General features: G+C 38.0%; 1 protein-coding gene across 1 annotated transcript in view; it reads right to left on the bottom strand.

The window, feature by feature from the left end:
- Positions 1 to 1,774: 1,774 nt before the first annotated feature.
- NIN (ninein) overlaps positions 1,775 to 16,060 on the bottom strand; it is a 112,400-nt gene continuing 98,114 nt past the window's right edge. The window contains 3 exon segments of the mRNA XM_017849455.1: positions 1,775 to 5,682; positions 7,938 to 8,051; positions 11,509 to 11,709. Coding sequence (XP_017704944.1) covers positions 5,473 to 5,682; positions 7,938 to 8,051; positions 11,509 to 11,709 — 525 coding nt within the window. The 3' untranslated portion in view covers positions 1,775 to 5,472.

The raw sequence follows: 16,060 nt of genomic DNA on the forward strand, positions 1-16,060 counted from the left end.
AGTCCAAGATTAGGTACTACATTTAGTTATCATGTCTACTTAGACTCCTTTAATTTGGAACATTGCCACATTTTTTTTTTTTTTGACATCGACAGTTTTAAAGAGTCCCTTTTGTTGTTCATAGTACTTTAATACTAGATAACCTCTTAGTACCTGCCACACAGGGTCAGTACTTACTTATTGCTTGATCTTGAAGTTGAAGACAGATATGCCTCCAAACAGGAAAGAAAAAGGATTGGTAAATGTTCATCTGGGCTGTAAGCACTGTTAAGAGCTGCCTATTTTGCCTTAACTAGTAAAGCATATCTCATGTAATCATTTTTCAGAATTAAATATTATTTTAACATAAGGGTATTCAGCTCTATTTTACATTGTTGCCTACTCACTACAACATTTCACTGATTTAGTTATACAGTTCTCTGCTTTAGAATTTTAACTTTATTTGGAATTTTAAAAAAGTCTTTGTCAAAACTAGCCAGGTCTCCTGTTTTGCAAGTGAAGCAACCAAACAAAGAATAGAAAGCACTTCTGGGTGAAATTTAACCTTTTGATCAGGAGATTATATAATAGACATTTCACAATTTAGGTGAGAATTCCAGTCTTAGGGCCAAAACATAACATTATGGGGAAAATGGGCATCAAGTACATATTAGAAAATTACTGTTTGTGATTTTGCACAGTAAATAAGACTACAAAACACACAGACTGCACAAATCTCAGTGAAGTGCAGAATTATGTTGAATTCTAGGTTGAGGACCTTACACATTTGACACTAATCCTATCTCGGTGCTCATAGCACAGAGTCTGTCAACACTTGATTGTCTTCCGTATGGATGCAGATTTTCTGATCTTCTTTTCTGTGTAAATCTTATCACTCTACCACAAACAGATGGCAGGAATGTTTTTTTTTTTTTTTTTTTTTTTTTTTTTTTTTTTTTTTTTTATTTAAGTTCTAGGGTACATGTGCATAACGTGCAGGTTTGTTACATATGTATACTTATGCCATGTTGGTGTGCTGCACCCATCAACTCGTCAGCACCCATCAATTCATCATTTATATACAGTACCTTTCAGAGTGCAGTGTACATGGTTGCCATTGAACCAATACTGATAAAATGTTCTGCCAGAAGTAGGAATTGATACAAGTGTTGCAACTCAGACAAACCTAAGCCCCTAGTCCCAAGTCCCCTACTTAGCTGGCAGTGTGGCCTTGAGTGTGCTAAGCTCTATTTTTCTCATCCATAAAATGGGAATACTGGTAGTTTCTGCCAGGAAAAGGCAGTGTGAGGTTGGTATAAAAGCTTTGAAATTCAATACAACGGGGCTCACGAGATGGGTCTAGTTTGGCCAACATTTCCAATTCTACATTTCGGTGTTCAGCATATTAACATGCTTTTAAGTTGTTTGAGTTTCCAACTATGTATATCTCATCATTCATGAGCTGCTCAATTAAAGTCTGAGCCATCCATAAAGATGGCAACGTGAAATAAAGCCACCTTTGAAGCACCCAAAATCACAAATGGGGCCTTGCCCAAGGTTAAGTCATGATTCTGCATGCACCACCACAGTATACAGGGACCCCAAGCTGGCTGGTGTGAAAGTCATCCTTCTAGAATAGAAATGGAATCTCAATGCTCTAAGTCCTACACAAATCACTTGGGGAATCTCTTTAAAATGAAGATTCTGATTTAGTAGGTCTGGAGTGCGGGCTGAGATTCTGCATTTATAGAATGTGTTTGGTGAAATATTTTGATATCATTCTAAAGACCAATGAAAATACACTGAAACTTTATTTAAAAGTCAGGGTATATAGAAACCAAAAGGCATGTTTGCAAAATTATTTATTTACATTTTAAGCTCACATTAAAATCTTTCTAGGATAGAATGGCTAAGATGAAATATACAAAGCTGATATAAACACATAACTCATTAATCTTTATCTGAACAGAAATATAGAGATGGCTTTAGATAATCTGTTTTCTTCACAAAACCAATGTTCCCTTAAGTCATGCCATGATAATGTCTCCCCATTAAGAACTTGTATTGTCCAAAACAGCTGAGAAGCAAAAAGCTAACTTTGATTTGTTAAACAGCTATTCATATGCCACAAAACCAAAACTACTTGACAGTGCTGACAGGTCCAAATAGGTCCAAACATGATGATTTTTAAATGAGTGCTTTGGTCAATTAGGCTTTGACTTGGTTTTTGGCATTACTTGTATAATTGTATCATTCCAATGCGTCATTACAGGTAATCCATTCAAAACATGACTTGCTTAACACTGTCACAAAGCACTTAGCCTTGCCTTGATTGGAAATACCTTTAAGATGCTGACAATAGCAACAATTTCTCTTTTCCTTCACTTGGCAAAAAAAGAAATCACATAAATCACAAAATAAAAAATTCATTTCTCACATGTTAAAAAAGCAAAGTCGGCCATAAACCCTTATTCTTGAGAGAAGAAATAGTTTCTCATAATATCTGCCCTGGGTATTAGTGCATTATTAAAATACTAGACCTGTAATATCGCTTCCTATGCCTTGAAAGTCTATGACTTCATGATCTACTTATGTAAAATATGCAATGCATTGAAGTTTCTGGGAAGAATTCACATTTAAAACAGTTTTAAAACTCTGGATTTAGTAAGAATTTTAGAAAAATAAATAAAACACTGGTTCTACCTCTCCCCTTCTACTCTCCCTTCACAAATCTGAGCTTAAGTGCAAGCTTCTAAAGAACAGATGAGAGTAAGATAGGATGAGAGGTGGGTTTTACTATCTACATTTTCCTTTTCTTAGTGTAACATATTATCACAAAGGCAAACTTGATTCCCTTTCCTTGAAATGAAGATCCCATCTTCTAAGATGATCTTAAATAATTGTTCTTAAATAAAAAAGCTTAAAAATCAGTGCTTTTAATAAGCAACTAAATGCCTATAATACATATAACTTAATATTTTGAAGAGTGCTATTGTAAAGTTGGAAACAACATCTAAACGTAATTTTAAGTTTACATTTAATTCTTTAAAAGGTCTTTTAAAAGCTATAAGCTCTATTACAATTTGCCAACTAAATTATAAATTGCCACTCACCTTCTCAAAAATTGTTGCACAAATGTATACATTTAAGGTATCTGTATGGGAAAAACCTCAATATGAGAAACATCAATCTCATAAGTGGGGTAAAATGAGAAATTAAGCACCTAGATATTGGTTAAATTCACTTTCATTTGAGCAGCATTTTGATTTTGAATAGAGATTCTAAATGTAGTCTAAACTTTCCAGAAAGTCATATTTACATTCATTGTACATTTTATATACACATAAATACAAATTTATAGGTAATACACAAATTAACCTACACCTCTTATCGTGTAAAAGACGAAAATTAAAAATACAACAACTGTGATCACATGCTAAGGCCAGCTATCTGGGAAATATTATTGTTCAGTTCCGACAGCAATAACCTTGAGTAACTTGGCGCATATCACAAATACACTACAGGTACTTAGTTTATGTCTGTCCTTAGCCTAGGCCAATCCATAGTTTTAAGTGAAACAATTGTCTGTGAAAGCTAATGCCATACAAGTAGTTAAACACCTACTAGAAATGTTTGCACCGCAGAAGAAAGATCTAAAGAAGGCATGATAGCAGATGTCAAATATTTTGAAGTATAATAATAGGGAAGGATTAAAATTAACTCTATATCCAGGGAGAAGTCAGGGCTTTCTGACAAGAGCTGTGCAAAAATTCAAAGGTCTGCTTCATCAGTGTGAACTCCCAGTCCCACAAAAAACCGTGCCTTGTCAAGGCTCTTGTAGTGAGGCCTCCTGGGTTGACCGGTGAGACTCATAAGCCCCAAGAAACCCTGAAATTCCCTGATGGAAATTGTTTTGTTGAGATTGAGTTTCTGACACGATGACTTCTTGGGCAGTTTGCTTTCTCTTGTGTTCCTGCCCATAAAGCAGTGCTCGATTTTGCTGTTACACCTTTTGTAAATGGATGGGCTTGGCCCTCCAGGAATATATCAAAGCGAACTTTTCGGATTATTGTCTCATGAAAACAAGCAGGTTGTTGTGATGAGCTTGGATAGTGCCCTGCACCTAGTAAGTATTCCACCAACTGCTGGCGGAAGTGGCTAGAAGCAGAGATTATAATTGGAAGAAAAAGTTACCGAATCTAAAATGTGTAACTGTTCTATAAAGTTTTGATCTTGAGCATGAGTGGTGAGTCCTATTTGGCACTCCTTGACCTCAGGTGGCATGCCAATGATTATCACAGTAAGAAATTCTTAGAATCAGATTTGAGGTATAGAAGGAATAAGAAACACGGAAAATTTTGATCTATATTAAATAAACTCTTCTGTAAGTCAGGTTTTTAACCCTAAAATCAAGGCCTTTTTTTCCCCAGAATATTAAATTTACTAAAAACGTAGAAATAAAAATTCTACTATGGCTGTAAATATATAAGACAAATAAATGAGGTCACATGGTTTATACATTTCAGATTCTTAGAGAGGCCCTACAGTAGTTCAGGAAGACAGTTTACAGTATTGTTCCCTGAGTTCTTGAGGCAACCTCAAGTAAGTTCATGAACTCCAAGATTTGAGAGACAGAAAACCTACATGGTCTGCTTATCCCTCTTTTCTAAGAGTAGCTATTTACTCCAAAGTGGTTTGTTCAGTGCTTTCCCTATAGTTCAACTGCTTTAATTATGTGGCTTTATCCATTTCTTAGAAGACCAGCTCCCCAAATGAAACCTCTAAGAGAAAGAAGAAAAGAAAAGGCTGTTTAAAGCAAGTAAGCTTTAACATTAGTTAAGAGTGCAATTGAGTAAATCACTTCTAAATCTATAATACAAAAAGAGTGGTAATACTGCCACAGGTGTTAGAAGGTTAGAATTCTACAGATTTGGGTTTGTCTGACCTCAGTGGTTAATAAGCCCTGCCTCCTAACCAAACAATTACACTCTACCAATTAATTGTCTACCAATTAAAAGAACCAAAACTATTACAATAACTTTCCAGTATTTAAATATGTAAGAACACCTACATTTGGTTTTAAAATATAGTTTATAACAACCATTCTCATCAGATCTCAAACGTCAAATATCTAGACTTTATACATACATTTGTAATAATGATTAAAAAAAAAAAAAACCAAACCACAAAACTCATTCAAAACTGCTATTTTTTAGGTTCTTGAATTGTTTTCATACATCCACATTCTTGGTGGCTATTAGAATTTTAAAATAAACTCAAATCTTGGGAATAATTTAAGTAGTGAAATATGTGAGTATTTATTTTCAAACTCCCGTTAAGTGTCTATTTAGAAAAACTATGATAAATGGAAACTCCAGTTCTGTTGCTTAATTTTAACTTTAAGCCAATAAAGGTTAAAAAAGTTGAGAACCTTCTGAAATGTTCCATCTATTTCAGTAAAGTGCACAAATATGAGTGTACCCTTTGGTTTGGCTATGACCTCAAAGGAGGTGTAGAAGTCAGTGGCGCTGGTGTCAGATTCCTAACTATATTACTGAGGCTGGCAATCTTCTCCTCCAGGAGGTAATTTTTCTTCTCTGCTGTTTTCTGTCGCTGTTCAGTCATTTCCAGAGCTTTCAACAACTGGGCATTCTCAACATACAAGTCCTTCACCATTGCGTCTGCCTTAGTGTTCTTGCAGAGCTAGAAACAGAACCAGAAACATCTTGACTCCATTTCTGTAACTCTTCTTAAACCTTTGGTTTAAGGTCTGACATAAGGACTGTTGTTTTATAAAGGCAAATCACTTCTTCTAATTATATTGTTTTATTTTACAATATAGCTTCAACATCAGACTTGGCATCAGGGATACCACTGGAGCAAATCCACTTTTTCCAAGCTATTTCTTTGCATAAGATGTTGATGTAGGTTACTAATAGAACAGATTGATATTAGAGGGCACCAAAACAAAAGGTTTTTTCTACCTAAATAGGCATTATTTCTTTATTTATTCTTTAAAAACATAAAATACTTTTAAACCTTAAATTCCTGAGGTGTCAGGTGTGGACTGTTTAACTCTGCTTGTAACAGATGCTTGAACTTCCCATTCATAACTACAACTCACTGATTATCTAAAAATATAGCTCATGTATTATAACAGAGATAAGATTTGGGCAGTTACTTTTCCTGAAATGTCTTTGTTTTGTTTTGTTTTGCATGGGGCTTTGTCTAGTCTAATCTTTATAGTTAGAATATATGGTCTAGGTTGGGGTGGGAAAACTTGTTAGCAGCCTTGGGATACTTTCATTATTGTTCTGGTTAATATTTTCCATACCCCCTTCCCATGTTACCTTTTAAGTGTTCATTTTACACCCAATTTCAAGTAAGGCATCTAAAAGTATAAAGGTTTATGAGAATAAAAAGTAATTAAAGAGTAACTTAACCTATTAGGGCAGGGATAAGGATGACAGCACTCTCAAGCTCAGAACCTAGATGTTTGGCAGGCATCACATAACATTTCAGAAACTATTCTCTGTTGAACTTCCCAAATACAACTTTTTTTCCTTCCTCCGTCCCTTCCTTTCCTTAAAAAAACACGTTGATATTTCTTCATCACCAACAGAATAAAAATCAGGCTTCTTGGCTCAGCACTGGAGGCCTACTGTCCTGTTCCTCCTTCCTCTCCAGTCTCTCCTGCTGCCTCTCCCAGGACAGTGTGAACTGGCAATGCTGAAGTGTTTATACGTGTCCACACCCCACATGTGGTCATAACTCCATGACGTTCCCACAGCCTAGGATGCCCTTCCCCACACTTTCTTTACTGGGTGAAATCTTAACCCTCAAGATGCAGATTAAGAGGTCTTTAGGAAGCTTTCTTTAAACTCCTGGGTTGGATCAAATATCTCTTCTCTTGTGTTCCCCTCTACTGAAAACAGGACGGATCCCACTCACTTCTGAACCTACCATTTGGCCAAATGTTTGGCACCTTGTAAGTGCATTCTATACGGGCAGCGACTGTTGTATCCATGTGCCCACGGCAGGACCTGGCCCACAGTAACTATGTGCTGAATGCTTGAATACGTAAAGAACTGAATGGATAAATGCTTACTAAACGGGACTTTTTCTTCCCTGTGTATTAAGATACAGGGCAACAGAAAGTTCCTGTCTACAGCTGAATTCAGACCCTCTCTGGGGTTATTCTTAGGTTTTAAGTATCTAAAGAACTAGGTTAGGCAATTTCTGCCCCCCACCCAACATGCTTATCTCAGCTTCCAGAGAGGCTATAACACTCTCCCAGAGGGTAGTACTTTCTGCTTGTCTCTTTAGTGGAGGCGCAACTAATTTCTAAACACCAAAGCCACATCTGCCACCAGCAGGTGAAAAGGAGCAGGCTGTTTAGTGGTCCTGGAATCTGGGGTCTAGACTGTAATTCAAACTACATCTTTTTGGAGTCGCTGTAGCAATAAGATACTTTTTGAGGTTTTCATAAGCTGTTGGGAACAGGAAAGCTAAAGTTCCATTTATTACCTCCCAATTTTTTTTTTTTTAACCAATATCATTTTCAATTTAAACAGGAGTATTTCCTGTCTTGGGCAGAGAAAAATCTATTGATTCACATGGACCTAAAGCATGTGAATGGATATGCTTTGGGTCCATGTGAATCAATATATATTTTTTGATCTTTAAAATCTTAGGTCCATGTGAATCATGTTAGCAAAGATTTACACTTTTAAATTGTGGACAAACATGCCTTAAACAGAGCTTTGGAAAAAATACACAGTTCATATTTTTGGGGCGGTATGAGGGACAGGAAATCCTAAGTTCTTGTAGACATTTATAATAGAATTTGCCTTTATTAGACAACGTAAGTTAATGAGTTAATGGCAATAAAGGGATGTAAAACTGGCGTTAAAGCTGGAATGTGAGGTGGGTGAACAGAGATGACCAGGGAGGCTCACTTGTTCTTTCAGCTGATTCACTTTCTCTTGAAGAAGCCTTTTCACTAGTTTCAGTTTCTGTTCAACTTCTATCATTCGTTCTTCCATGACAGTTACCAGTTGTTCCTGGTTTCCCTGAAGGGAAGAAAAGTATATTATTCGAAAATCATGTCACACTGAAAAGAAAACACTGGTTTATTTTCCCCACAAGATGCCTAAAGAAAGGACAGCAAATGTTTTGCCTTTGTAACAGGCAGGATGGATTTCTCATGAAATGAGAGTTTTGAGCCCTGCATGGATTGCACAGGTCAGAAAAGTAACCCTATCAGAGAAAGAATCAGATTTAAAAAACAAAAGAATCTTACCTGTGTTACCATCATCCCCCTGATATAAAGCAAAATTCTTAAAACCCAAAATTTAATACCTGTGTGTACTTCTAGTAAAATGGAAATCCAAAGTAACTTAAAAGACAGTTATCAACTTCCCATCTGTGATTTGGGACTTTGCAATGTTGTGGGCCTCTCAACACCAAAACAAGCACGGAATAGATTCAGGGTTTCCCAACATTTCCAACAGCTTGCAATATGCATGTCTGTTTTTCCTTTGACGTGGCTGATAACTGTGAGGGTGGTTTTCTTTCTTCATAATAATCAGCCTCTTCCTGCCAATTTTTCTAGTCATCTGTTTCCCACTTGTAAACGTGAAGCACACACCTGGATTGGAGGATGAGTTTACTACCAGAGCAGATTGAAAATTAAAAATCTCCTCACACAACAGTGATGGGTTAAGGAGTAAGTGGGTTTTGGAGAGGAGAGAGACCTAGAATGCAACCCCCATCCCTCTGCAGTCCACCCAAATGTCCCCATAAGGAATTTCAGATTTCATAAAGGTGTTAATAGCTGATGGTAGTTAAGAAAGACTTTAAAAGACATGCAGAATGACCAAACATGAGTCAAAGGCCACCATCTGTTTGGATACTAAGTAATAACACTTAATCATAAAAGAAACCCTAAATCATTGTAGTAACTATCCTGAGGATAAAAACTGTAACAGGCAAAGGTCTAATGCAGGAAGTAAGTTACAAAAAATTGGGCCTGGAGGACATCTAGCTTTTAAAAAGGCCTATATTTAAAAAAAAATAGCTTTTTAAAGTTCAAACATATAAATATAAAATGTCTGATGTCTATGTGCCCAACAACAAAGCAAAACAAAAAAACATAAGAGATAATTCAAAGAAGAGTTGGCAAAAAGAGTAGAAAAACAGGAAAAACAAAGGCAGTCATATACTTAAAATTTATTTTATTGTTTCATCAAAATTTCCTGTCAAAAAGATTTATACATCTTATACAAAACAGTATAAATACCCCTGATTTTCTTCAAATTCCATATATAAAAGTAGTACCTTTTGTTAAAAATAGTTACAACATATGGAATGAGAAAATATATAGACTACATCCTTTCAAGAATCTTAAATCCACACTCTTTAAAGGGTATAAATAAAATGATTTGTAACAAGTTGATATTTGTGAATTTGATTCACAAGATCTGTCATTTCTACATAAATAAGAGACATAATACTGCAAAGGTTTAACAGTAAAAATAATAAAAGAATTCAAAAGAGCACTTAATTCCAACACAGCTTATGTCTCTGTGTGTGGTGTGTGTGGATGGGTGGGTGTGTGCATCTGTCTGCCATGGTAAGAAATGCCAGCGATAGCAGCCCAGTTTTCACAGGTGCCCAATCCTTCTGTAGGAATCTGCATGCACTGCTCGCTGCTCCGGTAGCAAGGCCTAGAGAAAGAAGGCAAGTGGTACACTTCACCCTCATGTCAGGATGAGTTTTTAGGGGGAGTCTAAATTCACACATTTATAATGCAAACAATTGTTAAAAGCATACACATTAACAATACATAGGCAAGCAAAGCAACACAGAATGCAGAAGAGATCACATCACTCCACACACAGAAACGTGCAGATTTAACAATATTCTGTATTCTTAAAATTAGTGTCAGCTCAGCAGCGGGAAGTGAGCCTGCAGTAGCATTCTGGTGAGAGTAATAAGCAGTCCACCCTGTCATCTGGTTGGAGGATTTTTTTTTTCTTTCAAAAATCTTAGTGTTTGTCTAATCCTGAAGGAATTGGAGGAAAAGGATATTTTTTTTTAACATTGGTGGGTGGGTTGGAAACAGCAGGCTTTGAAAATAGTGTGTACGAGAGCAATGCGTAGAATCCTGGTGGATCATTTGGTCAGAAGGTCCACTAAAAACCGAGATCAAAGTTTTGTAGTTCAATTATATACTGGAGAGTTAAAGCATCTAACACTCGACCATCACAATTTAAGAACTTTAATATTGGGAAGTTGAAGAAGTATGTATAAAGCTTCCAAAAACAGATTTTAAAGCTCATAAGACAAAGACCTTCTGAAGTTCATTAGAAATACAGCATAGGTATGGATGTAGAGGGAAAAGTTTATTAGAACTGACAAGTGGTAGGAGTACTTAGTAATTAAGCATGGATGGATACTAGCAGAAGAAACAGAACTGTTCCTATGTAGAGTTCCAGGGCTAATGTGACTTTGCAAAGTCATGCTGAGGGGATTCAAATAAGAGATGGGAAATTCCTTATCAAGCAAGGTATCTGAGAGGCAAGGTATCTGAACACACAAGCACATGCAAACCAGAAAGCATTAACGTTGAATTCCACAAAGAAGGACTTTCTGTTTTATTCCTAATTCTGAATTAACTAAATGGGCAAGCCCCAAGAGTTAAAATTCTGAGAAAGGGATGATGAATGAGGCACTAAAGAGAAATAACTATGAATACTTGAAAATCTAAGTAATATAAGATTGGATGTGGTGGTGAGCTGGGATTATGCTAACAATGAGAAGACTTTTACTTTCTTAAATAGTTGTATGAACTATGTCAACTAGAAAGATGTCACTGACTACATACTCTATTTGTTGTGAAAAGTCCTCATTTGTGATTTTCATGGGATGCAGCAGGCTGCAGGGCTCTGGCACAGGGAAGCTCAGTATACTTTGTTAGTAGCGCATATCCTAGCCACATTTAAATTTTGTAATATTTTTGGCATGGGATGGGAACATTAGGCCAATTGTACACTATGTTTAAGTGATCCTGATACTTCATTGTCTATTACAAACGGGCAAAGGAGACCCAGAACACTAAATGACTCAGCTTAGAAGCTGAGAACTCTAAAGTAACACTGCACAGCCCAAAAAACAGCACTGCAGTTCTGTGGATTTGTCATACAGGTAAAATATAACTCTGAAAGAAGATTTAGGGTTGTGATTTTGTTTTGTTTTTTAAATTTAAGAGATGGAGTCTTGCTATGATGCCCAGGCTGGAGGACAGTGGCCATTCACAGGCATGAACATAGCTCACTGCAGCCTTAAACCTCTGGCCTCAAGTGATCCTCCCGTCTCAGCCTCCCAAGTGGCTGGGACTACAGGTGTGTGCCATCAGATTTAGGTTCTTTCTCTCCACCTTTGAACTGGTAGAACGTTCAAATAAACAGGTGAAATTAATAGGTGATGAACAGGTGATCTACTACTAGAGAAGAGAGAGCTTCACACCTGTGGTGTGTTGGTTTCAGAGGTCCTGTTTTCAAGTTCCTCCTGCAGGTGCTGGTTTATCCTTTCTGCCTGCAGCAGCTGGTGTTGAAGCTGCAGAAACTGCTCCCTGGGTACCATCGGACAGGCTTGCTGCTGGAGCAGCTGCAAATCCCAAGCATGAGGGGACGGGCTAGGCGTCGCAGTGAACCTCAGGTGCTGCATCTGAAGGACAAGGGCAAAGTCCTGGTCAGTTGAGTCCCTTCAATCCCAGAACTGCCCTTGATGGTGTCAGGCAGTGAGGAATGAAGACTATGAATTCATTAATAACCCCAGATCCACTGAAACTTGGAAATAGGACAGCATATGGGCCTGAGGAAATGAGAAAAGCTATTTCACTTAGCAGATAATATGCTTAATAAGTAGCCTTTCTTAAAAGTTTTAGGCTTAAAAGAAAAGCCCTTCCCAACTCTGGAGTGATATTAAGGGCACGATGTACATAATGCATCTGAATTCTATTTCATTTTTTCTTACACTGGAAAACTGCCTCCCCCCTTTTAAAACTGGGGTTGGAGAAAGTGGTTATGCTTTAGGGTTTTACCACTTTACTTACCATTCATAAAGATTCTTAAATGTTCAATGACTACATTTTTTTCCAACCCCAAGTTAGCAATTTTTTTGAAGAACCTCATCTTGCATCTAAAATTATTTTAACCTACCTTTAGTTTATCGGTATGTAGTTATACCCTTAGATTAAAGAGCACAAAACAGACAATTCTGGGGCATAAAGCAATAATATCCTAAAACATCTGGGAACTGGAGAACATGGAATGGAAGAATTCAAGACAATGAGGAAATGTGTACCAACATGCCAGTCAAAGTGGGGGAGAGGAAAGGGAGGAGGATGCACGGCATTTTGGCCAGTGAGGCAGGCCACCTCACATCTATAAATATGCAGAGCATGCAACAAACATGACCAAGTACTAAATTCAAGAAGCGGCACCTCCAGGCTTGTGTGAGAAAGGTGGAAAAGAACCTCTAAGACTTGGCTATAACTAAATGTTACCATGAAATGTCAGAGCCACTATCCATTTCCTTATATCTAAATTTCTAGGTGGGGACAGGCGCATTGCCCACTTTGAGATACTTCTAGTTGTAGATTCAGAAAACCACTTTATTTTTATGATTAAAATTATGGAGAATTATCCCATAATTTTATATCAGTGGGATAATTTTCTTCATACATAATAATGCTTTAAATACTGAGGAAAAGTTTGATGTAAACAGACATACCATTAAAACAAAATGAATACTGGCTCTTAGCTTAAGTACTTATTAACTGTTATAATCAATAGAAATGATAACATGAGCAAGGGGTTTAATGAGATGGCTCCATGCTATGAAAGTTCATTGTAAGAGAATGTTCTACCTTCACACACTATCTCAGGCAGAGAACTGCACCCTTCTCTGCTACTTCCAACCACTGAATTCTAGGTACAGGTTAGCCATAGACAAAACAAAAAGAAGAGAAAATTATAGGAGTTATAAAAAGAGAAAAGTATGAGTTATAAAAGAGAAAGAACAGTACTAATTAGGTCTATTATATACATGAATAAGAGCATATGAAAGACCAACATTTACATTTTTCTGTATATAAATTTTACAGACATTAAAATGTCCTACAATTCTAATTCTGCAAGTGCATCTTCACTTACTGTATCCTATTTGTGCCCCTCCCAATATAATGATGTAGAAGATTCCAGGTCCAGGCCAGGTGCAGTGGTTCACACCTGTAATCCTAACACTTTGGGAGGCCGAGGTGGGTGGATCACTTGAGGTCAGGAGTTCAAGACCAGCCTGGCCAACATGGTGAAACCCCGTCTCTACTAAAAGTACAAAAATTAGCCAGGCGTGGTGGCACGTTGCCTTTGGTCGCTGCTACTCGGGAGGCTGAGACAGGAGAATTGCTTGAACCTGGGAGGCGGAGATTGCAGTGAGCCAAGATCACACCAATGTACTTCAGCCTGGGTGACAGTAAGACTCCGTCTCAAAAAAAAAAAAAAAAAAAAAAATGCCGGGTGTGGTGGCTCACACCTGTAATCCCAGCTCTTTGCGGGGCCAAGGTGGGCGGATCATGAGGTCAGGAGATGGAGACCATCCTGGCAACTTGGTAAAACCCTGTCTCTACTAAAAATACAACCGGGAATGGTGGTGTGCGCCTGTAATCCCAGCTACGTGGGAGGCTGAGGCAGGAAAATTGCTTGAATCTGGGAAGCGTAGGTTGCAATGAGCTGAAATCGTGCCACTGCATTCCCACCTGGTGACAGAGCCAGATTCTGTTTAAAAATAAATAAAAAAGATTATTCCAGGTCCAGTATGGAATGGATCTGACGTTAAATCTCTTGCCACTTGGAGATGCAGAAAGAAGTATAAAGTATAAACCATTTTTGTTAAGTGTCTGAAATGTTGGCTATCAGAGAGGTACACAACAGACTCGAGAACTGCTGATATAGTCTGTAACCCTTCTGCTGAATGTTCAAAACGAATTTATTGAACCGCTCACATTGAAAAAGTCCTGAAGTAGGAGTCAAATTCTAGCCCTAATTTTCCCTTTTCCTAGTCTAGTGATCTGTGATCTTTAATTACTGTGCGGGGATGTGTTATATTAGAACCGTGACTGTTAAACTAGTACATAGAGATGAGGAGAGACTACTTCCCCCAAGGGAGTGCACATGTCAGATCAGAACCTGGAAGACAGCTTTGCTCAAATCCCGATTCCAGAGATTCTGATGTAGAAACCTGTCCCTGCCCAGCCCACCACCATTGCTCCAATCAGGTAAGAATCCCTGCCAGAGTGAGAAGGAGTGTACCTACCCCTTAGGTGAGCTGGGACACACTGTACATCCCCCAAATTAACCTGCTCTATAGATATCACACTATAAATACAAATCCAATTTGTAGGGCTGGAGGGGGAATGGTTACTGCTTAATAGCTACAGCTTCTGTTTGGTGTGATGAACAGGTTTTGGAAGTAGTGCTGATGGTTGTAGGATGTGGTGAATTTAATGAATGCCACTGAATTGTACATTTTTAAATGGTTAAAATGGCAAATTCTATGTTAGTTATATGTTTATCACAGGTTAAAATTAATATACTAAAACTATTGAATTGTACACCTGAAATATGTGAACTATATAGTATGTGAATTATACCTAAATAACACTGTTTTTGTTTGTCTGTTTTGAGATGGAGTCTTGCTCTGTCACCCAGGCTGGAATGCAGTGGTGCGATCTCGGCTCACTGCAACCTCCACCTCCTGGGTTCAAGCAGTTCCCTGCCTCAGCCTCCTGAGTAGCTGGGACTACAGGTGCACGCCACTGCGCCCGGCCAATAACACTGTTTTTAAACACTCCAATCTGGAGTAATATAGGAGGGATCAGGGAACTCCCAACACTTTGGGAGGCTGAGGCGGGAGGATTGCTTGAGCCCAAGAATTCAAGGCTGCAGTGAGCTGTGATCACACCACTGTACTCTAGCCTGGGTGACAGAATCTCAAAAAAATATCCCATTTGTATAAATCTATAGCGTTTTTTGTTTTTTTGTTTTTTGTTTTTTTTTTTGAGATGGAGTCTTGCTCTGTCGCCCAGGCTGGAGTGCGGTGGCGTGATCTTGGCTCAATGCAACCTCCGCCTCCCAGGTTCAAGCGATTCTCCTGCCTCAGCCTCCTGAGTAGCTGGGATTACAGGCGCGCGCCCCACACCCAGCTAATTTTGTATTTTAGTAGAGATGGGGTTTCACCATGTTAGCCAGGTTGGTCTCGAACTCCTGACCTTGTGATCCACCTGCCTCAGCCTCCTAAAGTGCTGGGATTACAGGCATGAACCACCGCACCCAGCCAATAATTCGGTTCCATTTCCTAATGAAAGTTTCATTTGAATAAACAGCTATTTCAGTGTTCAAATAGAAAAATTCATGCTTTTTCCTTAGCTATTTGGCTCCAGTGTCAAGAACACTTAATTTTCCTCCTCTGTTAGCAAATATTTACTACTAGGTCAGAAAAAAACATGGGGAAATTGCTTATGATGGCTAATACTGTCAACGGGTGCCTGGTAAGACAGGGGAACAGGCGGGAGAAGAACTGGCCTCTTGGCAGAGCCTCTGGAAAGGCTCTCCGGTGACTAAGTACACACTGCTACTTTTCAGTTTGATACTAGACAATATGGGCTTAGTTTTAGACATCTTATTCCTCAGAGTATATAATTATATTTCATGAGAAAAGCACGTCTACATCTAAGTACAGCCCACAGCTCAGTTTTGAATGCATTCATTTTATTGCTGTTAAAAAAAGAAAAAAATGGTTTAGATTTCACTAAAGTTTCATGAATTTCCCCTTTAGCTGACAGATCAGAGAACACAAAATTGACAAACTTCACTGGTGACTTAAATGTTAGTGCTATATGTATGCCCATATTTCACATTAAAAATCAGTGCTTGGTGCTTGGTTTTAAAAGCTACCTTTGCATGTGGTCAGCTTCATAAAAGAAAAAAATGCTCCATTTCTTTTTCCTCTTTTTTTT

Source organism: Rhinopithecus bieti, unplaced genomic scaffold, assembly GCF_001698545.2.
Source record: "Rhinopithecus bieti isolate Rb0 unplaced genomic scaffold, ASM169854v2 scaffold_29928, whole genome shotgun sequence".
Classification (NCBI taxonomy): Eukaryota; Metazoa; Chordata; class Mammalia; order Primates; family Cercopithecidae; genus Rhinopithecus; species Rhinopithecus bieti.